This window comes from Neoarius graeffei, chromosome 18 (assembly GCF_027579695.1).
Source record: "Neoarius graeffei isolate fNeoGra1 chromosome 18, fNeoGra1.pri, whole genome shotgun sequence".
NCBI classification, from domain to species: Eukaryota; Metazoa; Chordata; class Actinopteri; order Siluriformes; family Ariidae; genus Neoarius; species Neoarius graeffei.
In genome coordinates, this window is record NC_083586.1 from 69,305,164 (window position 1) to 69,332,758 (window position 27,595).

At 45.9% G+C, this 27,595-nt stretch overlaps 1 protein-coding gene across 1 annotated transcript in view; it reads right to left on the reverse strand.

Annotated features, from left to right (window-relative positions):
- Nucleotides 1–27,595, reverse strand: part of zmp:0000001082 (integrin alpha-D) — a 136,109-nt gene that overhangs the window by 82,637 nt on the left and 25,877 nt on the right. The window contains exons 5-6 of the mRNA XM_060899365.1: nt 15,265–15,382; nt 13,698–13,828 (exon numbers count right to left, since the gene is read on the reverse strand). Coding sequence (XP_060755348.1) covers nt 13,698–13,828; nt 15,265–15,382 — 249 coding nt within the window. The remainder of the gene's footprint in view (nt 1–13,697; nt 13,829–15,264; nt 15,383–27,595) is intronic.

Genomic DNA, 27,595 nt, shown 5'->3' on the forward strand with positions numbered 1-27,595 from the left:
CGCAGAATTAGGGGGATTGGTGATCCTCTTCCCATCTTTACTTTTGAGAGCCGCTGCCACTCCAAGATGCTCTTTTTATACCCAGTCATGTTAATGACCTATTGCCAATTGACCTAATGAGTTGCAATTTGGTCCTCCAGCTGTTCCTTTTTTGTACCTTTAACTTTTCCAGCCTCTTATTGCCCCTGTCCCAACTTTTTTGAGATGTGTTGCTGTCATGAAATTTCAAATGAGCCAATATTTGGCATGAAATTTCAAAATGTCTCACTTTCGACATTTGATATGTTGTCTATGTTCTATTGTGAATACAATATCAGTTTTTGAGATTTGTAAATTATTGCATTCTGTTTTTACTTACGATTTGTACTTTGTCCCAACTTTTTTGGAATTGGGGTTGTAGATCTCTTACATCTAAAGCGCTAATGGTTAATGAACTCATTACTGATCAGGAGTTTAATGTACTGTGTTTAACTGAAACATGGATTAAGCCAAATGAAAATATAGCATTAAATGAAGTGAGTCCTCCTCGATGCAGTTATATACACCAGCCTCGTCTAACTTGCAGAGGAGGAGGCGTCACGGTTATTTATAATGATTAGCTAGCTGTAATGCAAAAAACCTGGTTATAAATTTAATACATTTGAAGTTCTTCATATTAATAATAATGCATGTAGCCTCGAAAAATAAGTCTACCCAGTTAATTCCGTTACTTATTATTTACAGGCCCCCAGGGCCATATTTTGAGTTTCTTTCTGAATTTGCAAATTTTATCTCAGATCTGCATTAAATGTAGCATTAAATGTAGCACTATCTCAGATCTGCCCCTCCTAGAACTGCCACCTTATTGTGGTGGAGGGGTTTGTATGCTTGAATGATCCTAGGAGCTATGTTGTTGGGGGCATTACGCCCCTGTTAGGGTCTCCCAAGGCAGACAGGTTCTAGGTGACAGGCCAGACCAAGAGCAGTTCACCAAACCCCTTATGGATATTAAAAGAACAAGGACCGTGATGTCGCCCGGTATGGCGCAGCTGGGGCCCCACCCTGGAGCCAGGCCCGGGGTTGGGGCTTGTATGCAAGCACCTGGTGGCCGGGCCTTTGCCCACGGGGCCCGGCCGGGCTCAGCCCGAAGCAGTGACGTGGGTCTGACCTCTTGTGGGTTCATCACACACAGAGGTAGCCGTAGGGGGCCGGTGCAGTGTGGATTGGGCGGCAGTCGAAGGCAGGGGCCTCAGCGACCTGATCCCCGAACACAGTGGCTAGCTGTTGGGGCATGGAATGTCACTTCGCTGGGGGGGAAAAGCCTGAGCTTGTGCGGAAGGTTGAGAGGTACCGGCTAGAGATAGTTGGGCTCACCTCCATGTACAGCTTGGGCTCCGGAACCCAGCTCCTCGAGAGGGGTTGGACTCTTCACTTCTTTGGAGTCGCCCACGGTGAGCGGCGGCAGGCTGGTGTGGGCTCGCTTATACCGTAGCTCCCCAGCTCAGCCACCATGTGTTGGAGTTTACCCCAGTGAACGAGAGGGTTGCCTCTCTGCACCTTCGGATTGGGGAGAGGGCTCTTGCTGTTGTTTGTGCCTATGGGTCGAATAGCAGTATAGAGTATCTGGCCTTCTTGGAGTCCCTGGGAGAGGTACTGAAAGGTGCTCAGACTGTGGACTCCGTTGTTCTACTGGGGGACTTCAATGCTCACGTGGGTGATGACAGTGACACCTGGAGGGGCGTGATTGGGAGGAACAGCCTCCCCAATCTGAACACGAGTGGTGTTTTGTTATTGAACTTCTGTGCTAGTCACAGTTTGTCCATAACGAACACCATGTTCAAGCATAGGGGTGTCCATAAGTGCATGTGGCACCAGGACACCTTAGGTCAGAGGTCGATGATCGACTTTGTTATCATTTCATCTGATCTCCGGCCCTATGTCTTGGACACTCGGGTGAAGAGAGGGACTGAACTGTCAACTGATCACCACCTGGTGGTGAGTTGGATCCACTAGCGGAGGAGGAAGCTGGACAGACCTGGCAGGCCCAAATGTATGGTGAGGGTCTGCTGGAAACGTCTGGCCGAACACTCTGTCGGGGAGGTCTTTAACTCCCACCTCCGGGAGAGCTTCTCCCAGCTTCTGAGGGAGGCGGGGGACATTGAGTCTGAGTGGACCATGTTCTCTACCTCCATTGTAGATGCGGCTGTTCGGAGCTGTGGCCTCAAGGTCTCCGGTGCCTGTCGTGGCGGCAATCCCCGAACCCGGTGGTGGACACCGGAAGTAAGGGATGCTGTCAAGCTGAAGAAGGAGTTCTATCGGGCCATGTTGGCCTCCGGGACTCCTGAGGCAGCTGACGGGTATTGGCAGGCCAGGCGTGCCGCAGCTCGGGCAGTTGCGGAGGCAAAAACTCAGAAATGGAAGGAGTTCGGTGAGGCCATGGAGGAGGACTATCGGTCGGCCTCGAAGAAATTCTGGCAAACCATCCAGCGCCTCAGGAGGGGGAAGCAATACTCTGCCAACACTGTTTACAGTGCGGGTGGGGAGCTGTTGACCTCAACTGGGGACATTGTCAAGCAGTGGAAGGAATACTTCGAGGATCTCCTCAATCCCACCGTCACGTCTTCCATTGAGGAAGTGGAGGCTGATGACTCAGAGGTGGACTCGTCCATTACCCAAGCCGAAGTCACTGAGGTGGTTTGCAAGCTCCTCGGTGGCAAGGCACCGGGGGTGGATGAGATCCGCCCCGAGTATCTCAAGTCTCTGGATGTTGTGGGGCTGTCTTGGCTGACAGGCCTCTGCAACATCATGTGGCGGTCGGGGACAGTGCCTCTGGAGTGGCAGACCGGGGTGGTGGTCCCTCTTTTTAAGAAAGGGGACCGGAGAGTGTGCTCCAATTATAGGGGAATCACACTTCTCAGCCTCCCCGGGAAGGTTTACTCCAGGGTACTGGAGAGGAGAATTTGGCCAATAGTCGAACCTCGGATCCAGGAGGAACAATGCGGTTTTCGTCCTGGTCGCGGAACACTGGACCAGCTCTATACCCTTCATAGGGTGCTCGAGGGTTCATGGGAGTTTGCCCAACCAGTCCACATGTGCTTTGTGGATCTGGAGAAGGCATTTGACCATGTTCCTCGTGGTATTCTGTGGGGGGTGCTTCAGGAGTATGGGGTTCGGGGCTCTTTGTTAAGGGCTGTCCAGTCCCTGTATGAACGGAGCAGGAGTCTGGTTCACATTGCCGGCAGTAAGTCAGACCTGTTCCCAGTGCATGTTGGACTCCGGCAGGGCTGCCCTTTGTCACCAGTTCTGTTCATAATTTTTATGGACAGAATTTCTAGGTGCAGCCAGAGGCCGGAAGGAATCCTGTTTGGGAACCACAGGATTTCATCTCTGCTTTTTGCAGATGATGTTGTCCTGTTGGCTTCTTCAATCCAGGACCTTCAGCATGCACTGGGGTGGTTTGCAGTCGAGTGTGAAGCAGCTGGGATGAGAATCAGCACCTCCAAGTCCGAGGCCATGGTTCTCAACCAGAAAAGGGTGGCTTGCCCTCTCCAGGTTGGTGGAAAAGTCCTGCCTCAAGTGGAGGAGTTTAAGTATCTCGGGATCTTGTTCACGAGTGAGGGAAGGATAGAGCGTGAGATCGACAGGCGGATCCGTGCAGCCTCCGCAGTGATGCGGTCGCTTTACCGGTCTGTCGTGGTGAAGAAGGAGCTGAGCCAAAAGGCGAAGCTCTCAATTTACCGGTCGATCTACGTTCCGACTCTCACCTATGGTCATGAGCTTTGGGTAATGACCGAAAGAACAAGATTGCGGATACAAGCGGCCGAAATTAGTTTCCTTCGCAGGGTGGCTGGGCGCTCCCTTAGAGATAGGGTGAAAAGCACAGTTACTCGGGAGGAGCTCGGAGTAGAGCCGCTGCTCCTCCACATCAAGAGGAATCAGCTGAGGTGGCTCGGGCATCTCTTTCGGATGCCTCCTGGACGCCTCCCTGGAGAGGTGTTCCAGGCATGCCCCCCTGGGAGGAGGCCCCAGGGAAGACCCAGGACACGCTGGAGGGACTATGTCTCTCAGCTGGCCTGGGAACGCCTCAGTGTTCTTCCCGAGGAGCTGGCCAAGGTGTCTGGAGAGAGGGAAATTTGGGCTTCCATGCTCAGACTGCTGCCTCTGCGACCCGGCCCCGGATAAGCGGCTGAAGACAAGATGAGATATCTCAGATCTGGTTATTTCCTTAGACAAAGCTTTAGTTGTCGGAGATTTTAATATTCACTTCGATAACCCAGAAGACCCTTTGAAAACAGCGTTTGTGTCCATTTTAGATTCAGTAGGGATTAATCAGAATGTCATAGGACCGACCCATAATGGTGGTCACACCCTTGATCTAATACTAACATTCGGGTTAAACGTAGAAAATATAGTCACACTTCCACAGTCTGAAGTTATCTCCGATCATTATCTCATCTCATTCAAAATATGTCGTAGTAATAATATATGCACCTCACCACACATTTTAACATTTTGTATTAAACGTACATTCACATCAACTACTGCACAGAGCTTTATAAATGATCTCCCAGAGTTATCAACTTTGATCGGGTCACTGTCAGCCCCTGCAGAACTTGATCAGGCAACTGAATGCTTAGAGTCAACTTTCCACCATAACTTAGATAATGTAGCTCCTCTTAAAAGGAAAATGGTCAGAGACAAAAAATGAGAACCCTGGTATACTGATGGCACTCGCACATTAAAATAGACCACTTGAAAATTGGAACATAAATGACATCAAACAAAATTGGTAGAGTTCAAATTAGCGTGGAAGGAGAGCTTCCTGAAGTATAGAAAAGCTCTTAGTGCTGCGAGATCAACATATCTCTCCTCCCTAATAGAAGATAACAAAAATAATCCTAGATTCCTGTTTAATACTGTAGCAAAATTAACCAGGAATAAGTCCACTATCAACACATGCACACCTGCAGTATGGAGTAGCAACGACTTCATTAATTTTTTCAACGACAAAACTGAAAATATCAGACAAAAAATTCAAACTACTAATTTAAAGTCAGACAATGTAAGTGACCCTGTAGTTAACAATATAACTGTATCAGATCATCAATTAGAATGTTTTACTCCTCTAAAAGAAACTGAATTACTTTCATTAATCTCCGCATCAAAAGCCTCAACTTGTGTACTAGATCCCTTACCTACACGTCTATTCAAACAGATAATACCTGATGTAATTGAACCGCTTCTAAAAATAATAAATTCTTCTCTTATGATTGGCTATGTACCCAAATCCTTTAAACTAGCAGTTATCAAACCCCTGATTAAAAACCTGACCTTGATCCTTGTCAGCTGTCGGCCAATATCAAACCTCCCCTTTATCTCCAAGATCCTTGAAAAAGCTGTGGCACAGCAGTTATGCTCATATTTACATAGGAATAACATCCATGAAATGTATCAGTCAGGATTTAGACCTCATCATAGCACAGAGACAGCACTGGTTAAAGTAGTAAACGACCTACTGTTGGCGTCTGATCAGGGCTGTGTCTCGCTGCTTGTGTTGCTTGAACTTAGTGCAGCATTTGATACCATTTGATCATTCCATTCTTCTGGATAGACTAGAAAATGTTGTGGGAGTTAAGGGAACGGCCCTCTCCTGGCTCAGCTCTTATTTAACTGATCGCTATCAGTATGTTGATGTAAATGGTGAGATTTCTAGACGTACTGAGGTAAAGTTTGGTGTTCCACAAGGTTCTGTCTTGGGTCCACTGCTTTGTTCTTTATATATGTTACCTCTGGGTGATATTATTCGTAAACATTTTATTAGTTTCCACTGTTATGCTGATGACACACAGTTGTATGTTTCTGCAAAACCTGATGAGAGACACCAGCTTAATAGAATTGAGGAATGTGTGAAGGACATTAGACACTGGATGCTTATTAACTTCCTTCTGCTTAACTCTGACAAGACTGAAGTACTTGTACTCGGACCACATGCAGCTAGAAGTAAGTTTTCTGATTACACAGTAACTCTGGATGGCCTTTCTGTTTCTTCACGTGCAGCAGTAAAAGACCTCGGAGTGATTATTGACCCCAGTCTTTCATTTGAAACTCACATTGATAACATTACCTGGATAGCTTTCTTTCATCTCAGAAATATTGCTAAGATAAGAAATTTAATGTCACTACATGATGCAGAAAAACTAGTCCATGCTTTCGTTCCCTCCAGGTTGGATTATTGTAATGCCTTACTGTCTGGATGTTCCAATAAGTGCATAAACAAGCTCCAGTTAGTTCAAAATGCAGCAGCAAGAGTCCTTACTAGAACTAGAAAATATGACCACATCACCCCTGTCTTATCCACACTGCATTGGCTCCCAATCAAATTTCATATTGATTATAAAATACTACTATTGACCTTTTAAAGCACTGAATGGTCTCGCACCACAGTACCTGAGTGAACTTCTGATCCTCTATGACCCGCCACGCCTACTTAGATCAAAAGGTGCAGGCTATCTGCTGGTACCTCGTATAGTGAAGGCTACATCAGGGGGCGGAGCCTTTTCTTACAAAGTCCCACAGTTATGGAACAGCCTTCCAAGTAGTGTTCGGGAATCAGACACAGTCTCAGTGTTTAAGTCTCGGCTGAAAACAGATCTGTTTAGTCAAGCCTTGTGTTAATGGTGTTTATGAGGTAAAGGTGTAGATCTGGAGGATCCTCAGACATAGAGTGTTTTGGTAAACTGGGATGTATGGATGCTGTCAGTCCCCACTCGCTTGCTCACTCGAGTTTGTTGATGGTGTAGTGGCTGCTGCTTTATGTCCCGGGGCCCCTCATGCCTATGTTACCTTCTGGCTCTCCCCTTTTAGTTATGCTGTCATAGTTAGTTGCCAGAGTCCCTGCTTGTACTCAGTGCAATATGTATACTGTTCCTACTTATTCAGGTGACATTGGGCATACCTAACAACCTATTTTTTCTCTCTCTTCTCCCCTCTCCCCCTCCCCCTCCCCAAATCTGTCCCTCTGAGTTACATGTCGGTCCTGGGATCGAGATGCTGAACCTCTTCTGCTCCTCAGACCTGCCTGATCCATCCTTGTGCCCTGTGTCTGGTTGGAGTCTCATCGCATCGCTCCTGTGGAGGACGGCCCCATGTGGACAGTTGGGGGTCGCACCTGAAGGACGCTCTGGACTCTTGCAGTGGTGCTTTTGTGGCTGGGGACTGCAGTTGACTTGCTGACTTTGGGACTGCGGTTGTCGTGAATGGTTTTGCGCTCAGGTTTCCATCGGTGGGGGGTTTATAGCATCAACGAAGCTGACTTTGTTAGGACTGTTAATGTTATAGTTATGTTGTCTGTTGTTGCCCGGATAGGGATGGGTTGTTAGGGTTTTGCTGGGATTCGAACCTGGTTCGTTGGTGTGATAATCCAGCAAACCCCCACTAGGCCACCAGGGGGATGACTCAAATGCAGAGGCGTGAGGCGGAAGTAGAAAAAGAATCAAAAGGTTTATTTAAACTATATACACTATATACAGGGCAAAACAAAAGACAAAAAAAAACCAAAGAGTATAATCCAAAAGAAAAGCAAAGTGCAAAAATTCAAAAGCTAAGAAGATCAAAAAACACAGTACAAAGGAAACTGGAGATAAACATAACAGCACAAAGACTCCGTGACAAGAGGACTGAACTCAGGGGTATAAATAGACAAACTAATTAAGGACACAGGTGAAGATAATTAGGCAATTAACACAAACACAAGACACAGGAACAGTGGCGGCCTCTAGAGGCCAAAATAAACACGACATGAAAAGGAAATAACAGCGGCCTCTAGAGGCCAAAACAGTCCTAGTCCTAACAGGACCCCCCCCTCTAGGAGCGTCTCCTGACGTTCCCAGGGCGATCCGGATGGGCCGAATGGAAGTCCCGACATAGTTCTTTATCAAGGACATCCCGAGCAGGAACCCAGCAGCGCTCCTCAGGACCATAGCCCTCCCAGTCCACCAGATATTGCAACCCGCCGCGGACCCGGCGGGAGTCAAGCAGGCGATTCACAGTGAACACAGTCTGCCCCTGGAAGATGCGGGGGGGTGGGGGGTTCCTAGGGGCAGGGGCATACGTAGACGTCAGTACGGGCCGTAACAGGGAAACACGGAAAGTGGGGTTGATCCTCAGAGTCCGGGGCAACTGGAGCCGGTAGGAGACAGGGTTCACCCTGCGCACCACCTTGAAGGGGCCAATGTAGCGAGGAGCAAGCTTGCGGTTCTCCACCCGCAGTGGAAGGTCCTTAGTGGACAGCCAAACACGCTGCCCAGGGCGGAAAGCGTGTGCAGGTCTTCTATGGCGGTTGGCCTGAGTCTGGTTGGTTCTGGAGGTCTGTATGAGGGTCTTCCTGACCTTGCTCCAGGTCTTGCGACACCGTCTCACATATTGGTTGACCGAGGGCACCCCCGCGTCCTCCTCCTGGTCCGGGAACAGAGGTGGCTGGAACCCGAATTGGCACTGGAATGGCGACAGCTTGGTGGCCGATGACTGCAGGGTGTTGTGGGCGTACTCCGCCCATGGCAGCCAGGTGCTCCACGATGTCGGGTTATCCATAGCCAGGCCTCGCAGGGTGGTTTCCAGGTCCTGGTTGAGCCTCTCCGTCTGACCATTGGACTGTGGGTGAAACCCAGAGGAGAGGCTGGCAGTGGCTCCGATGACCTTGCAGAACCCGTGCCACACTCGGGAGGAGAACTGGGGCCCTCGGTCTGAGACGATGTCCTGTGGAAGACCAAAGACTCGGAAGACATGATTAAACAAAAGTTTCGCAGTTTCAAGAGCAGAGGGGAGTTTGCACAGTGGTATGAAGCGGCAGGCCTTGGAGAATCTGTCAACTAAGACCAAAATGACCGTGTTACCTTGTGACTCAGGGAGACCCGTGATAAAGTCGACTGCCACGTGGGACCAGGGACGCCGGGGAATGGTCAGAGGATGCAGGAGACCCTGGGGACGCTGTCGTGGGTTCTTGGTTCTGGTGCAAACCTCACAGGACAGGACAAATGACCTTACTTCCTTCTCCGTGTTAGGCCACCAGAAGCGTCTTTTCAGGAAGTCCAGGGTCCTCCGAGCTCCCGGGTGGGCGGTGAGAGGGGAAGAGTGACCCCACTGGAGAACCTTGGCCCGGGCTTGATGTGGGACGTACAAGAGGCCTGGTGGCCCCGTCCCAGGACCGGGGTCCTGGCGTTGGGCTCGTCGGACAGCCTCCTCAATACCCCAGCGGACAGGGGCCACAATCCGGGACACAGGGATAATAGGCCCGACTTCATTCTCCCTGTTAGTGGCAGAGAACAGTCTGGACAGTGCGTCAGGTTTGGTGTTCTTGGAGCCGGGGCGGTATGAGAGGGTGAAGTCAAACCGACTGAAAAACAGGGCCCACCTAGCCTGTCGAGGGTTCAGTCTCTTGGCTTGCTGGAGGTACTCCAGGTTCTTGTGGTCAGTCCAAACCAGGAATGGATGTTGTGCTCCCTCCAGCCAGTGCCTCCACTCCTCAAGGGCCAGTTTGACCGCTAGCAGTTCTCGATCCCCCACATCGTACCGGGACTCAGCAGGACTCAGGCGGTGGGAGAAGTAAGCGCAGGGGTGCAGCTTTCCTTCCGAACGTTGAGAGAGCACCGCGCCGACACCACTGTCCGAGGCGTCCACCTCCACGATGAATGGTTGGGAGGTGTCCGGGAGAACCAGAATGGGTGCCGTGCAGAAGCGGTCCTTGAGGTCTTTGAACGCCTTTTCTGCCTGAGGAGACCAGCCATAAGATCCACCTGTCCCTTTGGTGAGGTCTGACATGGGTGCTGCCACAGAACTGAAGTTCCTGATGAACTTGCGGTAGAAGTTAGCGAATCCTAAGAACCGCTGAACCTCCTTAACGGACTTGGGAGTAGGCCAATCCCGGACGGCCAGGGTCTTGGCAGGGTCCATTTGGAGTTGGCCTGTCCGTACAATAAATCCCAGAAAGGAGACCTCGGGAACATGAAATTCGCATTTCTGGGCCTTGGCGAACAGATTGTTCTGTAGCAGCCTCTGGAGAACCTGGCGGACATGGTGGCGGTGCTCCTGCACGGTCTTGGAAAAGATAAGGATGTCGTCGAGGTAGACAAAAACGTATAGGTTAATCATGTCCCTTAAGACGTCGTTGATTAGGGCCTGAAAAACAGCTGGTGCGTTGGTGAGTCCGAAGGGCATCACCTGGTATTCGTAGTGCCCAGACGGGGTGTTAAAGGCAGTCTTCCACTCGTCTCCCTGTCGGATACGGATGAGGTGGTATGCGTTCCGTAGGTCCAACTTGGTGAAGACGGTGGCGCCTTGGAGCAGGTCGAAAGCTGTGGACATCAGCGGAAGGGGATATCGGTTGCGCACAGTGATCTTATTCAGGCCCCTGTAATCAATACATGGTCGGAGCCCCCCATCCTTCTTGCCGACAAAGAAGAAGCCGGCTCCAGCAGGTGAAGTGGAGGGTCGAATAAACCCAGAGACCAGGGCATCTTTGAGGTATTCCTCCATGGCCTTGCGTTCTGGCTGAGAGAGTGAAAACAGTCTGCCACGAGGAGGGGTAGTCCCAGGGAGCAAGTCGATGGCACAGTCGTAGGCCCGGTGCGGAGGAAGAACGGCGGCCCTGCTCTTGCTGAAGACCTCCTTGAGATCCCAGTACTCTGTGGGAACTTGAGATAACTCGGTGAGATCAGGGGGCTCGGCAGGAGACACAGGAGAGCTAGAGAGCAGACAAGAGGCATGGCATGCAGGGCCCCATTCCACAACCTGGCTTGTTACCCAGTCTATGCGAGGGTTGTGGCGAGTAAGCCAAGGAAGGCCTAGAATAACTGGGAACTCAGGTGAAGGAATCAGGTGCAGGGATATTTCTTCCTTGTGACCTTGAGACTGGAGGAAAACTGGAGAAGTAACTTGGGTGACTCTTCCATCACCTAACGCTTGGCCATCGAGGGCAGACACAGACAGTGGGACTTCAAGAGGTGCAGTCGGAATATTGATGCTTTGGGCGAAGTGAATATCCATAAAGTTCCCAGCCGCCCCTGAGTCTATCAAAGCTTGACAAGAGTGGACAGACTCACCCCAGGAGATGGAGACCGGGATGTAGATTCCTTGGCCAGGGAGTCCGGGAGAGAGGGTAGGCCCCGTCACAACCCTCCCTCGGCTGGACGGGGCGGTCCTTTTCCCAAGAGTTCGGGACATGATGCTCGGAAGTGACCAGGCTTGCCACAGTAGATGCAGCACTTGTCCCTCCTTCTGCGCTCCCTCTCAGATGCGGAGAGGCGAGTACGACCCACTTGCATGGGTTCTGGACAGTCACTGAAGGAGGTAGACGGTCTCCAGGTAGAGGTAGGGAGGCTGGGGGGGCTCAAGGCTTGGTGGCGTTCTCTCATCCTGTTGTCCAGACGAATAGCATGTGAGATGAGGGTTTCGAGGTCACTTGGGCATCCAATAGAGGCCAGACCGTCCTTGATGGGGTCAGACAGACCATGGTGGAAGGCTGACACCAGGGCAGTCTCGTTCCATCCACTTACTGCTGCGAGTGTTCGGAACGAGATGGCGTAATCTGCGACGCTTCCTCCTTGCCGGATGGACATGAGCTTTCGGGCTGCGTCGGTACTGATGTCTGCCTGATCGAAGACCCGAAGCATCTCTTCAGAAAACAGCTGGAAATCAAAGCACTCAGGTCCCTGTCTTTGCCAGATAGCAGTAGCCCAGGCTCGCGCCTTACCAGCTAATAAGGTGATCACAAAGGCAATCTTGCGGCGATCCGTAGTGTAGGTGGTAGGCTGAAGCTCAAAGGTGAGTTGACACTGGGTAAGGAACTCTCGGCACTCACTGTGCTTGCCGTCATACCTCTGTGGTGCAGGAAGGCTGGGTTCGCGAGGTGAAGAAGGCAGCATTGCAGGAGGCACTGGAGCAGGAGTGGGAGCTGGATCAGGAGCAGGAACTGGATCAGGAGCAGGAGATGCAGGCAGAGATGTCAGCTGTGCCAGGGTTTTCCCAATTTGCTGAAGCAGTTCCTCGTGGCGAGCGAGGGCCTCACGTTGGCTGGTGAGCGTACGTCCATGAGCGTCCATGGTCGCTCCGAAGCGTGTCAAAGCTGCCATAATTCCCTGAAGGTTGGCCGGGTAGACAGTTGAAGCAGCCTCTGCTGAGTCGGTCATGACGGAGTCTTTCTGTTAGGGTTTTGCTGGGATTCGAACCTGGTTCGTTGGTGTGATAATCCAGCAAACCCCCACTAGGCCACCAGGGGGATGACTCAAATGCAGAGGCGTGAGGCGGAAGTAGAAAAAGAATCAAAAGGTTTATTTAAACTATATACACTATATACAGGGCAAAACAAAAGACAAAAAAAAACCAAAGAGTATAATCCAAAAGAAAAGCAAAGTGCAAAAATTCAAAAGCTAAGAAGATCAAAAAACACAGTACAAAGGAAACTGGAGATAAACATAACAGCACAAAGACTCCGTGACAAGAGGACTGAACTCAGGGGTATAAATAGACAAACTAATTAAGGACACAGGTGAAGATAATTAGGCAATTAACACAAACACAAGACACAGGAACAGTGGCGGCCTCTAGAGGCCAAAATAAACACGACATGAAAAGGAAATAACAGCGGCCTCTAGAGGCCAAAACAGTCCTAGTCCTAACATGGGTTCCCTTTTGAGTCTGGTTTTTCTCAAGATTTCTTCCTCATGCTGTCTGAGGGAGTTTTTCCTTGTCACCGTTGCCACAGGTGTGCTCGTTGAAGATAGATTAGGGATAAAATTAGCTCATATTTTAAGTCGTTCAAATTCTGTAAAGCTGCTTTGCAACAATGTTTACTGTTAAAAGCACTATACAAATAAACTTGACTTGACTTTGGGCTTTCAATAATTTCTTTGAACTCTTCTTTTTCTGTGGCAGAATGATTGTACAACATTCATTTTCAATTAAAAAAATAAGAATTTTGTTTAGTCAAAGATTTTTGTCTTTTGATGAGACAAAGATTGAGTTGTTTGGCCACAATGATGAGAGGTACAGAAGAACACTGTACCAACTGTTAAAGCATGGTGGTGGTAGCATCAGGCTCTGGGGCTGTTTTACTGCCAGTGGAACTGATGCACTACACAAAGTGGATGGAATAATGAAGGAGGAGGACGACCTCAGAATTCTTCAGCATAACTGCAAACAATCAGGAACTTGGACACTTGTGTGTTCCAACAGGACAATGAGCTCAAACACATATCAGAGCTGAGTGTGGAGGATAAAGCAGGAGAATCTGAAGCTTAAAACAAGTCCTGAACTCAACCCTGTTGAAAATATGTGGACTGTGTTTAAAAGTCGGGTCTGATATTTTACTATAGTTATAATAATAACTGAAAGTTCAACATTGCCATGAAGTTCATGTCTGTGTATGTTGAATTGACACTGTAAATGAGAGACTGTATACGCTTATTCTTTAGAAACATGGTTTTAATGTTCACCTCAGGACATGTTTATTGTCTCTCCTGTTAGACATGTAAACAACTGAAAATCAGAGGCACCGAGAGGAGATCTGATGGAAAAAGAAAATATCAGGATCACAATCAAAAGATAAAGACTGAGGGAAAACAGACCCAGTGTGTGCAGTGTGTTCTGGTGTATAATAGTGTGGTGTTGTGTTGCTGGGGGGGGGGGGGGGGGGGGGGTTGAGCTGTGTTGAGTTGTGTGTTTACCTCGATAGATGAGTTTCTGAGTGTTGTCACAATGTCCCATATGAATTTTTTATTCTTTTGGAAGTCTTTGGTTGTCATGCTGCTAGAGCCGTCAAAAAGGAAGACCAAGTTCACTTTACTCTTTACACACTCTGTGAAGAAATAACACACACACACACACACACACACACACACACACACACACATATATATATCCATTATGCAAAAGCGCTTATCCTGTACAGGGTCGCGGGTGGGCTGGAGCCTATCCCAGGTGACTATGGGCAAGAGGCGAGTTCACCAAGATCGCCAAGTCGCCAGATCATCACAGGGCTGACACACAGAGACACACAACCATTCACACTCACATTCACACCTACGGTCAATTTAGAGCCACCAATTATCCTAACCTGCATGTCTTTGGACTGTGGGGGAAACCGGAGCACCCGGAGGAAACCCACACAGACACGGGGAGAACATGCAAACTCCGCACAGAAAGGGCCTCGCCGGCTGCTGGGCTTGAACCCAGAACCTTCTTGCTGTGAGGTGGCAGTGCTAACCACTACACCACCGTGCCGCCATACTTATATAAGTTGTGCAACAGTGTGATAAATTCCTGACATGCCTGGAACTCTTAAATGTTCCTGATGGATCCTCATGGTTTAAGCATGTTTGGGTCATTGAAAAGCATTTTATAAATAAAATATATTATTATTATTCCCAGCTGACTACGGGTGAAAGGCGGGGTTCACCCTGGACAAGTCGCCAGGTCATCACAGGGCTGACACATAGACACAGACAACCATTCACACTCACATTCACACCTACGCTCAATTTAGAGTCACCAGTTAACCTAACCTGCATGTCTTTGGACTGTGGGGGAAACCGGAGCACCCGGAGGAAACCCACGCGGACACGGGGAGAACATGCAAACTCCACACAGAAAGGCCCTCGCCGGCCACAGGGCTCGAACCCGGACCTTCTTGCTGTGAGGCGACAGCGCTAACCACTACACCACCGTGCTGCCCTATTATTATTATTATTATTATTATTATTATTATTATTATTATTATTATATGATATGTTTGTTTTTTTGTGATCATTTATATCACCTTGTAAATGTTCTATGTTTATGGTGTCATAGATAATCTCTCCCTCTGAGTCAGCAGCTGTTAGTGGAGTCTCTGATCATATGATAGCAGTCTGTTCTTGATTTAGTTTCAGCTCAAGGATATATTCAGTGTCACTGATCACAATTGTATATTTTAACAGATAAACAGCCAATCCTACAGATTTAACAATGAGTGCAGTGTATATAAGTATAAATGTGTTTTTGGGAGAGTAAAAGGCTAACCCCGGCTTTTACAGGATACTGTCCAAATCTTTGACTGAACAAGTACAGATTTAAGGCATTGCTCCAGGGTCTGTGTTAGTTATCTGGATTTAACGGTGTTTATATCTCAGGGTTTGACAGTGTTTATGGTTTCGAGTTTAACAGCATTTATGACTCAGGGTTTGACAGTTTAAAGACCAGAGTTATCACTGATTTACCCTGAACATGGTGACTGAAAATGAAGAACACTCGTACCTTGGAAAGCGGCAGTGACATGATTGGTGACCATGTTCAGCTCTCTGTTGAATTGGTAACAGATTCCGTTCAGATATGAGTTTCCATCACACTCATGATTGTAACTCGGACTGCAGCTCTACATCACCACCAAAACAAAAAAGCAAAATTACAATTAAATCATTGATATTTTGGTGTTAGTTTTATAAAACAATATCTTCTTTCTACAGGGCCCTTCTTTAAGAGGACCATGAGGAGAGCATTGATTGAAATAAGTTCTCTGATGAATATCCTGTCAATCTTTGAATCTATAAACTATAAAAGAGTCTTTGCAGTTCCTTAAAGCCAAACAAAACCCCAAAAATAAACTCCTTTATACTGACAGATAATATCCATGCAAGACACTTTCGAGTGTTCACTTGTTCATATTTGTACCTGCATACTGTGGACAGACTGTCTTCCTTTTAAAATAAAACTTTCCTGGGCGCTGCCATCTTACTCTCTCCGAGGTTCAAATATTACACTCTGAGTATAAATTACATGAGAGAATCCCAGATTGTGAAGTAACTTACACACCACATGACTTACCCAGCCCTAGATCGAGTGGATACCTCATTTCTAAATTGTTGGAAACAACCCTAAAGATGCCCAAGTGTCAAGCGTGCTTACACAAGTGCTTCATGCGGGAAAAGATTACAGAAACAGGAAGAAAAGAAAAGCAGTAAGGTGAGCGATAACTCAGACTCTTCAATAGCTGTAATGCAATCTGTCACATGAACTTGGCTGAGTTTACATACATCAGATATCTGAATTCCAGACAGAGCAGCCCTGTCAGTAACTGCTGGCAGCCAGAGGGTTTTTTTGTTTGTTTTTTTGTGCATTTTTTTGGTATACTTTATTAATCCCCGAGGGGAAATTAGGCTCTGCTTTAACCCATCTAAAGCAGTGAACACACACACACACACACACACACACACACACACACACACACACACACACACGTGAGTAGTGAGCACACCCATACCCAGAGCAGTGGACAGCTGTTTTACGCTTCACCTATCAACACTCAATCACCGGCTGCTCACAGTGGTGTTGTGTGGGGTTTTTTTTTTCAAAAAATGTAATTTTTTCCCTGTATTTTATGTGACATGCTTCTGTTTGTTTTTATTCACTGAGAAAAGCGATCTTTTTAGATGGCAAAAATCACACTTGTGCTATGACAATGGCCATTGCTTACCCGTGTCTGTGTCAGTACCGTGTATGCGTTATCTTGTCGAGTTAGATTTACACGTCATAAAAGTGAAGGCTGTTGATTTGCATATTTTTTTGCCAGGAAAAAAAAAAACACATGGTTACAGAAAACTTCTGATTTGATGGCTTTGTGTTACTAAGGTAAACAGTGTACTAGTGGGTAAACGTCGTCACAAGCAGATATCCAGTTTCAGTGCAAATGGCTGTGCCCAGGGAAGCCTACTAACTTTTAACCTTCATCCTACCAAGTGGGGTCCATCTGGACCCTGCACCTATATGTTTGTTTGCCATTTTAAACATATGTGACATACTGCCTCACCGTTTTATGAATTTGTCGGAATTTATGTCTTAATTAAAACACTAAAGCACCGGAAGATCAGCTTTTTGCATTGTGAAGGTATAATTAATTTGTTACTGGGGTCCAACCGGACCCCAGAGTAAAGTTTATCTGTCTTTCATTTTATAATTGAATAGCACACTGAAAGTTAACTTCTTTTATTTCTTTTATGTTCCATAATGAAACTACCAAGGCATTCCTTCTTGGGGTCCGTGTGGACCCCACTGCTGCAATAAGCACAGGCTGCAAAACGAAAGCCCTAAATTATTTTACAATTACTTTTTTGTTTTAAATTCTGTAAGAAAAGACCTAAGTTGTAATCCAGAATGTTTTACAGCTGCATGAGCTGCAAAAATCATGTATATAATGCCAATTTTTTTTGTGGCGCTATAATTTGCTACATGTATGCTAGTTATTGCAATATTATTGCAATGTTATTGCATTTATAATACATCATTGATATTCAGCCATAGTGGATTTTGTTCTTCAATAAAGTTATGTCTGTTTGCTGCATTGAATTGGTTCTTACTGCATTGATTTCAAGGTATTCCCTCCTGGGGTCCATATGGACCCCGCCTGGTAGTTTGTGTATGTAAAATTGGCTGGTAGGATGAAGGTTAAGTGTGTTCTTTATGCCTTGGGCCCTTTAGTGTATTGCTGTTATTAATACAAGATGTTCTGAACAAAACTTATCTGGTGATTTTGTCTTTATAAGCTTTAATTTTAAAGAAAAGTATTGGGGTCCAAACGGACCCCACATGGTAAGATTAAGGTGTAAAATAGCATGGTAGGATGAGGGTTAAAATAGATAAATTGTTGTTATAAAGTTTTATTTTTATTTAAAAAGTGCGCAGGGCACATCAGGGCACTTGCCGTAATCGACAAATGAAGTATGGCCCAAGTATTTTATTTGGCTTTAACTGCAATAATCATTGCAGGACATTCTTGGACAGCAGAAAACTTTTTGATCCACAGTTACTCCATTCTGGTTAATAGAATATCTGAGGAATGAGATCTGGGTTACATGAAATGAAGCTTTGAAATGATGGTGTGCAACAGAATCCGTATGACATGATGTAATATTACAAGCGGCCAGAAGTGGTTCTAAAGGCTGTTTTCCACTCATGCCCTTCACTGATCCAGATGTCTCTTGTTTTAGTGCCTCCTCAATAGATTCTTCCATGGCTTTGTTCTTTGTTGCCAGAGAACCAGATATAAATGGTTTCTAGCACCATCATATGATCTATGAGGTAGTAGACCACTCATCTTAACCTTGTTGAACACCTCCTTGAAGTCCTGATAAACAGAGAGAAATTCAAATTTGAAATCTGTTTCAGGACTTTCAACTGAGGTGGTTGCAATGGTGACACTGCACACTTTGAGGCAGGTGGCATAACGCTGAGACCATCACAGAATCTCCTCATCTGACCAAGAGACAAAGCCCAGGTGAGTGCTTTGTCTGTGAGAAGTTGATAAATTAAGTCATTTTGTTTTGCTTGGAACTGCTTTCCTGGAAACAGAAAGTCCCCATTTTAAATGTCTGGGTGGGCAATTAAAAGAGTGAACATAGAAGGCAGGTGATACCAGTTAATTTAGCTGTGTTGGTTGCATGCTAGTCAGCTGCTTGAGCTGAGCATTAATGATTGTTAGCTGTTGTTGCTCCACTACAAAGTGTCTCTGAGCCACGAGCACCTGTTTCCAGTCATGCATGCCTGTTGCAACCATGCTGCAGCGAAGTCTTCTTTCAGGCAACAGAAACAGTTGTAAGTGGAGGCAGACTTCAATTCAACAAGGTAACAAAGCTAAAGTGATGATCAAAAGCAGGTGGAAAAAAAACAGGCATGGGTCAGCCAACCAACAAACAGACTTTCAGGACTAAAACAGAATGAATAAATAAATAAATAAATAAATAAATAAATGATGAATTACCCAAAATAATTACTCTCCATTTCTACCATGCATGCTGTGCAGTGAATGCTGAATGCCAAGCAAGTCAATGGATTTGTATTGTGCTTTTAACAATAGACATTGTCACAAAGCAGCTTTACAGAAAAATAAAGATTTTAAACGTATGAACGAATACATTTATTTATCCTTAATCTGCCCAGGGACTGCAAATGGAAATTAGCGAGAAGCTAAATGTGGTAAATCAAAGCATCTTTTCCCTTTATGTGATTAATGCATTTTGTATATGGTCCCTGGAAGAAATAAATTTAATAAAACAAAATAAAATAAATAATGAGCAAGCCTGAGGTGACGGTGGCAAAGAAGAAATTCCCTGAGATCACATGAGGAAGAAACCCATCAGAAATGCAGGCAACAGTCAGATGAAATTGCAGAGAGAGCTTTTAATGAAAACAGGCTGGTGAACAAATCCAAAAACATCAAGGAGAATCAGAATCAGAAGACAGCCAATGGCCATGTGAGACACAAACAGATGAGTGAAGGCAGAGACAAACGCAAAATCCAAAATCCAATGGGAGTCAGTAACCAGAGTAACAATGTAAACAAACGGCTCAGTAGGGTCAGACACAAGCCAGCAGCTTTGATCTAAAGGTGGGGCTATTAAACATTAGATCTCTTACATCTAAAGCGCTAATGGTTAATGAACTCATTACTGATCAGGAGTTTAATGTACTGTGTTTAACAGAAACATGGATTAAGCCAAATGAATATATAGCATTAAATGAAGCGAGTCCTCCTGGATACAGTTATATACACCAGCCTCGTCTAACTGGCAGAGGAGGAGGCGTCGCCGTTATTTATAACGATTATCTAGGTGTAACACACAAACCTGGTTATAAATTTAATACATTTGAAGTTCTCCATACTCATATAATGTATGTAGCCTCGAAAAATAAGTCTACCCAGTTAATTCCATTGCTTATTATTTACAGGCCCCCGGGGCCATATTCTGAGTTTCTTTCTGAATTTGCAGATTTTATCTCAGATCTGGTTATTTCCTTAGACAAAGCTTTAGTTGTCGGAGATTTTAATATTCACTTCGATAACCCAGAAGACCCTTTGAAAACAGCGTTTGTGTCCATTTTAGATTCAGTCGGGATTAATCAGAATGTCATAGGACCGACCCATAATGGTGGTCACACCCTCGATCTAATACTAACATTCAGATTAAACGTAGAAAATATAGTCATACTTCCACAGTCTGAAGTTATCTCAGATCATTATCTCATCTAAGGGCCCGTTTACACGAGGACACTGTCGGGTAAAAACGACTAAATATTTTATCGGAAGTGCCTTTCGTCTACACGGGGACGGCGTTTCCGAGGCTGAAAAACGGAAAAAATTGAAAACGCCTTCCAGAGTGGATAAGTTAAAAACAGCCCCCGTTGCATATCCGTCTAAACTACCCAATACGCGAAACTCTGCTCGGATCTGCTCACGTCGGGTACGCGTTTACGTCATACATATGTCATATACTGTACATGCCAGCCCGGGAAGTAAGAAAGTAAGAAAAAAGTAAGACCATGTCTGATTACATCGATCCAACGGACCTTCAAGCTGCTCTGGCAGCTTTAATAAACGTCCAGGAGTCCTTTGAACATCTATACCGAATCTGCACATATACCGTTAATGAACAGAGGCGGGTATAGCATGCTCTTACTTTTTTACTTACTTTCTTACTTACCATAGCCAGAGTAGTCAAAGTTTTCACGGCGCAGATGTGCAGATCAGACAAGACGGAAGATGTTGCGCATGCGTGCAGACATAGCGGAGGTCTTTCACAGCACCACCTAGCCGCCTGGCATGCACATCCAATTGAATTCCACACATTTATGCGTCACCGTATAGACGCAGATTTCCTCCTTGAAAACGGTCGTGTAGACGCGGAAAAAAGTGAGAACGAAAACGGACTTTTGCGTTTTTGTTGCAGACCGTCCCCGTGTAAAGTGGGCCTCATTCAAACTATGTCTGAGTAATAATATACGCACCTCACAACGCTACTGTATTAAATGTACATTCACGTCAACTACTGCAGAGAGCTTTATAAATGATCTCCCAGAGTTATCAACTTTGATTGGGTCACTGTCAGCCCCTGCAGAACTTGATCAGGCAACTGAATGCTTAGAGTCAACATTCCGCTATACTTTAGATAATGTAGCTCCTCTTAAAAGGAAAATTATTAGAGAGAAAAAATTAGCACCCTGGTATAACAATTCCACACACACCTTAAAACAGACCACTCGAAAATTGGAACATAAATGGCGTCAAACAAACTTGGTAATGTTCAAATTAGTGTGGAAGGAGAGCTTCCTGAAGTATAGAAAAGCTCTTAGTGCTGCGAGATCAACATATCTCTCCTCCCTAATAGAAGATAACAAAAATAATCCTAGATTCCTATTTAATACTGTAGCAAAATTAACCAGGAATAAGTCCACTATCAACACATGCACACCTGCAGTATGGAGTAGCAACGACTTCATGAATTTTTTTCAACGACAAAATTGAAAATATCAGACAAAAAATTCAAACTACTAATTTAAGGTCAGACAATGTAAGTGACCCTGTAGTTAACAATATAACTGTATCAGATCAGCAATTAGAATGTTTTACTCCCCTAAAAGAAACTGAATTACTTTCATTAATCTCCGCATCAAAAGCCTCAACTTGTGTACTAGATCCCTTACCGACACATCTATTCAAACAGATAATACCTGGAGTAATTGAACCGCTTCTAAAAATAATAAATTCTTCTCTTACGATTGGCTATGTACCCAAATCCTTTAAACTAGCAGTTATCAAACCCCTGATTAAAAAACCTGACCTTGATCCCTGTCAGCTGTCCATCTCATCTCATCTCATTATCTGTAGCCGCTTTATCCTGTTCTACAGCGTCGCAGGCGAGCTGGATCCTATCCCAGCTGACTACGGGTGAAAGGCGGGGTTCACCCTGGACAAGTCGCCAGGTCATCAGAGGGCTGACACATAGACACAGACAACCATTCACACTCACATTCACACCTACGGTCAATTTAGAGTTACCAGTTAACCTAACCTGCATGTCTTTGGACTGTGGGGGAAACCCGAGCACCCGGAGGAAACCCACGCGGACACGGGGAGAACATGCAAACTCCACACAGAAAGGCCCTCGCCAGCCACGGGGCTCGAACCCGGACCTTGTTGCTGTGAGACGACAGCGCTAACCACTACACCACCTTGCCGCCCTGTCAGCTGTCCAATTATCAGCCAATACCAAACCTCCCCTTTATCTCCAAGATCCTTGAAAAAGCTGTGGCACAGCAGTTATGCTCATATTTACATAGGAATAACATCCATGAAATGTATCAGTCAGGATTTAGACCTCATCATAGCACAGAGACAGCTCTGGTTAAAGTAGTAAACGACCTACTGTTGGCGTCTGATCAGGGCTGTGTCTCGCTGCTTGTGTTGCTTGACCTTAGTGCAGCATTTGATACCATTGATCATTCCATTCTTCTGGATAGACTAGAAAATGTTGTGGGAGTTAAGGGAACGGCCCTCTCCTGGCTCAGCTCTTATTTAACTGATCATTATCAGTATGTTGATGTAAATGGTGATTTTTCGAGACATACTGAGGTAAAGTTTGGTGTTCCACAAGGTTCTGTCTTAGGCCCCCTTTTTTTTCTTTTCATATGTTACCTCTGGGTGATATTATTCGTAAGCATGGTATTAGTTTCCACTGTTATGCTGATGACACACAGTTGTATGTTTCTGCAAAACCTGATGAGAGACACCAGCTTAATAGAATTGAGGAATATGTGAAGGACATTAGACACTCAGCCCTGCGATGACCTGGCGACTTGTCCAGGGTGTACCCCGCCTTTCGCCCGTAGTCAGCTGGGATAGGCTCCAGCTTGCCTGCGACCCTGTAGAAGGATAAAGCGGCTAGAGATAATGAGATGAGATGAGACATTAGACACTGGATGCTTATTAACTTCCTTCTGCTTAACTCTGACAAGACTGAAGTACTTGTACTCAGACCACATGCAGCTAGAAGTAGGTTTTCTGATTACACAGTAACTCTGGATGGCCTTTCTGTTTCTTCACGTGCAGCAGTAAAAGACCACGGGCTGATTATTGACCCCAGTCTTTCATTTGAAACTCATATCAATAACATTACCCAGATAGCTTTCTTTCATCTCAGAAATATTAATAAGATGAGAAATTTAATGTCACTACACGACGCAGAAAAACTAGTTCATGCTTTTGTTACCTCTAGGTCAGATTATTTTAATGCCTTACTGTCTGGATGTTCCAGTAGGAGCATAAACAAGCTCCAGTTAGTTCAAAATGCAACAGCAAGAGTCCTTACTAGAACTAGAAAATATGACCCCATCACCCCTGTCTTATCCACACTGCATTGGCTCCCAATCAAATTTCATATTGATTATAAAATACTACTATTGACCTTTAAAGCACTAAATGGTCTCGCACCACAGTACCTGAATGAACTTCTGGTCCTTTATGACCCACCACACCTACTTAGATCAAAAGGTGCAGGCTATCTGCTGGTACCTCGTATAGTGAAGGCTACATCACGGGGCAGAGTCTTTTCTTACAAAGCCCCACAGTTATGGAACAGCCTTCCAAGTAGTGTTCAGGAATCAGACACAGTCTCAGCATTTAAGTCTCGTCTGAAAACATATCTGTTTAGTCAAGCCTTTTGTTAATTTTATTAGGTAAATGTGTAGATCTGGAGGGTCCTCAGACATAGACTGTTTTGGTAAACTGGGATGTATGAATACTGTTCGCCCCCACTCACTTGCCCACTCGAGTTTGTTGACGGTGTAGTGGCTGCTGCTTTATGTCCCGGGGCTCCCTCATGCCTGTGTTACCTTCTGGCTCTCTCCTTTTAGTTATGCTGTCATAGTTAGTTTTGCCAGAGTCCCTGCTTGCACTCAGTGCAAAATGTATACTGTTCTTACTCATCAGGTGACATTGGGCATACCTAACCTGTGTTTTCTCTCCCCCCTCCCCCTCCCCCCAACTCTCTCTGTCCCTCTGAGTTACATGTCAATCCTGAGATTGAGATGCCAAACCTCTTCTGCTCCTCAGACCTGCCTGATCCATCCTGGTGCCCTGTGTCTGGTTGGAGTCTCATCGCATCGCTCCTGTGGAGGACGGCCCCATGAGGACAGTTGAAAGTCACACCTGGAGGACGCTCTGGACTCTTACAGTAATGCTTTTATGGCTGAGGACTACAGTTGACTTGCTAACTTTAGGACTGCAGTTGTCATGAACAGTTTTGCACTCAAGTTTCCATCAATGAAGAGTTTATAACATCAAAGAAACTTACTTCATGTTAAAACTGTTAAAATGTTATAATCACGCTATCTGTTATCACTCAAATGAGGCTGGATTCCCTTTTGAGTCCGATTCCTCTTGAGGTTTCTTCCTCATGTTATCTGAGGGAGTTTTTCCTTGCCCCCATCACCACAGGCTTGCTCATTGGGGATAGACTAGGGATACAATTAGCTCATGTTTAAAGTCACTAAAATTCTGTCACACTGCTTTGCAACAATGTTTATTATTACAAGTGTTATAAAAATAAACTTGAATTGACTCGCACCGAGCAATACTTCACACTGAGTGTGTGTGTGAAAAGAGTCTATAAATAGCATGCAGTGATGTGGCAGTAATGAGAACCAGCTGAGAGTATTAGCTCAATATTCTGGAGATTCAGTGCAGTGCATGACGGCCATGTTGGACAACTGCTGCACATTATGGGAAATGGAGTCTTGGGCATGAGCTGATGTGACAGAACCCCCCACCATTTAAGGAGCTCACTCCAGGAGCGATTCTTTTCCACGGATGGCCCCTAGAGTGAGGAGCTGGCTTGTTGGGGTGGTTGGCATGAAAGTTTTGGATGAGCAGGGGGTCTAGGATGTCCTTAGTGGGAATCCAACTGCATTCTTCTGGGCTGTAGCCCTCCCACTCTACAAGATACTCAACTGTACCTTTTCTGTGGCAAGAGTTGAGGATGTTGTGGACTGTGTAGGCTGGTTACTCATCCAGAGTGAGAGGTGCAGAAGGGGAAGTGTGGGTTAGGCTGTCGGCTAGAGGACCAAGTATAGCAGGTTTCAGACAAGATACATAAAATGTGGGTGAGAGGCAGCAGTGCTGGGGAGGTCAAGTTTGGAAATGACATTGATTTTTTTTTTAGATATTTTGAAGGGTCCGATGTACTTAGCGGTGAGTTTTTTCCAGGTTTGGGGGTTTCAGATGTCCTTGGTGGATAGCAATGTCACCTGGTTTGTATTGGGGGTTTCTCCTCTATGGGGGTCATTGAAGTGCTTATATTTTTGCGCTATTTGCTCTAAACACTGGTGGACACTCTTCTGCACTTGTTTGCTGTGTTTGTACCACCTGTCAACTGTGGGCATGTCAGTGGGGGAGTCATCCCAAGGAAACGGGAGGTTGAAACAAGGGAGGTTGATAACCCAGTATGCATTGGAAGAGTGTGAGTTGTGTGGCAGAGTGCCGTAGAGAGTTCTGGGCATATTCGACCCATGGAAGGAACTGAGCCCAGTCCCTTTGATTCTCTGAGCAGAATACTGAGAGGAAGCATCTGATCTCTTAGTTTGCTCTTTCCACCTGGCCATTAAACTGAGGGTGGTAGCCTGATGTCAGACTCACAGATACCCACAGTTTGTTCATGAACTTGGCCCAGAGATGTGATGAGAATTGGGGCTCCCAATTACTGACAATGTCCTTAGGGATGGCAGAGTGCTGGAATACATGGGTGAAAAGGACTTCAGCAGCTTTGAGAAGCAGTCAACAATGACCAGGATAAAGTGTTATTTTGTGATTTGGGAAGATCTGTAATAAAATAAATGGTGAAGTGGAACCATGGGCATTGTGGTGTCTGTAATAGCATGAGTTTGCCCACAGGAAGTGCCTGGAGTATTTTAACTTGTACACATACAGAGCATGATGAGATGAACTTGTTTATATCTGTGAGAATGTTGGGCTACCAATACTTAGCCTTGAGCATCTGATATGTATTTTGGCTGCCTGGGTGACCTGTAGTGTGGGTGGAGTGTGCCCAGGTAATAAGATCTAGCTATGGGGGGACATACTTGTGAGAGCATGACAGCGTTCTGGAAGGTGGTGAGGTGGGTTTGTGCCAGCTCACGATCTATTTCCAAGGGAAGTGTGTTTATGAAGCAAGCGGTGGGTATTATGGGTTCTGAGTCCTGTGCTGGGACTGGAGGAGGGTAAACCCAGGATAATACATCTGCCTTTGTGTTTTTGGAGCCAGGTTTGTAAGCAATGGTGAAATGAAAGCATGTGAAAAATAGGGCCCAGCAAGCTTGGTGGGGATTCAATCTCTTGGCTGTCTTGAGGTATTTGAAGTTCTTGTGATCAGTAAAGATGGTACATGGGTGGGTTGCCCCCTCCAGCCAATGTTGCCACTCCTCCAGTGCTAACTTGACTGCTAACAGTTCTCAGTTGCCAATATCATAATTCAGTTTCTTGAGAAAAAAGCAACTGTGTATAGTTTGGGTTTTTCAGCACATGGAGCAACATGGTGGTGTAGTAGTTAGCACTGTTACCTCACAACAAGAAGATTCTGGGTTCAAGCCCAGTGGCCAACGGGGGCCTTTCTGTGTGGAGTTTGCATGTTGTCCCCGTGTCTGCGTGAGTTTCCTCCGGGTGCTCTGGTTTCCCCTACAGTTCAAAGAAATGTCGTTAGGTTAACATGGGGCAGCCTTAGGCTGAAGTGCCCTTGAGTGAGGCACCCAACCCCCAGTTGCTCCCTGGGTGCTGTAATGCAGCTGCCCACTGCTCTGGGTATGTGTGTGTGTGGGTGTGTGCTCATTGCTCACGCATGTGTGCATGTGTGTGTTCAGTGCTTCAAATGGGTTAAATGCAGAGAGGAACTTCACAAGTGTGCATGTCATTAATAAAGTTCTTCTTCTTCTTCTTCTTCTTCTTCTTCTTCTTCTTCACCAAAGCATTGATATAAGACTGTTCCTACCCCAGACTCAGAGGCATCCACTTCTACAATGAAGGGTTTGGTGGGGTCTGGGTGCCTCAGGATAGGGGCTGAGGTGAAGGCTGCTTTAGGTTTGTCACAAGCCTGATTGGCTTCAGGATTCCATCTAGGGCATTTGGGTCCCTTTTTGAGTAAGGCTGTGAAGTGGGTGGCAATGGAACTGAAACCGCTTATGAGTCTCCTATAGACACTCCTCACGCGTTACCTTCCGGTACAGCGCAGATGCTGATCAGTAGCCAGTGGATGGGGGGGTTTACAGGTTTTACAAGAGGTGAGCTGTATTGTAACTTTTTAAATGATCACCTGGCGAAAAGCTCCACTTGTTCACAGGCAATAACAGACGCTGGTCAGTAATAATAACAGTGACACTAATGTGTGTTTTAAAGCATTAAAGCCCCAGGACCCAACATCCTTTGACATTGAGGAGTTTTGGGGAAGAATGTCCTCAAAAAAGAACAAAGTAAGACATTTTTTGCACACAACATGACTTGCTCATTATTAAGATAAAAGGAAAAACACTTAAGTAATAGAGGCCCTTGGTTCCTTTTTCAAAGGTGACTGGCTTGAACCAATTTGGAAAGCTATCAAAGATCACAACCTTGGTTTTGGTGCTTCCTCATTCAAATGCTGATGCCGAGAGGGTATTTTCAATGGTCGTTCTGAACAAAACCTCAACCTGAAACAGCTTGTCTCTGGACGGGACATTGGCCTCTATTATGACCCTGAAAATGGCTGGACTTGAGCCGAACTGTTTTAAGTGGGAG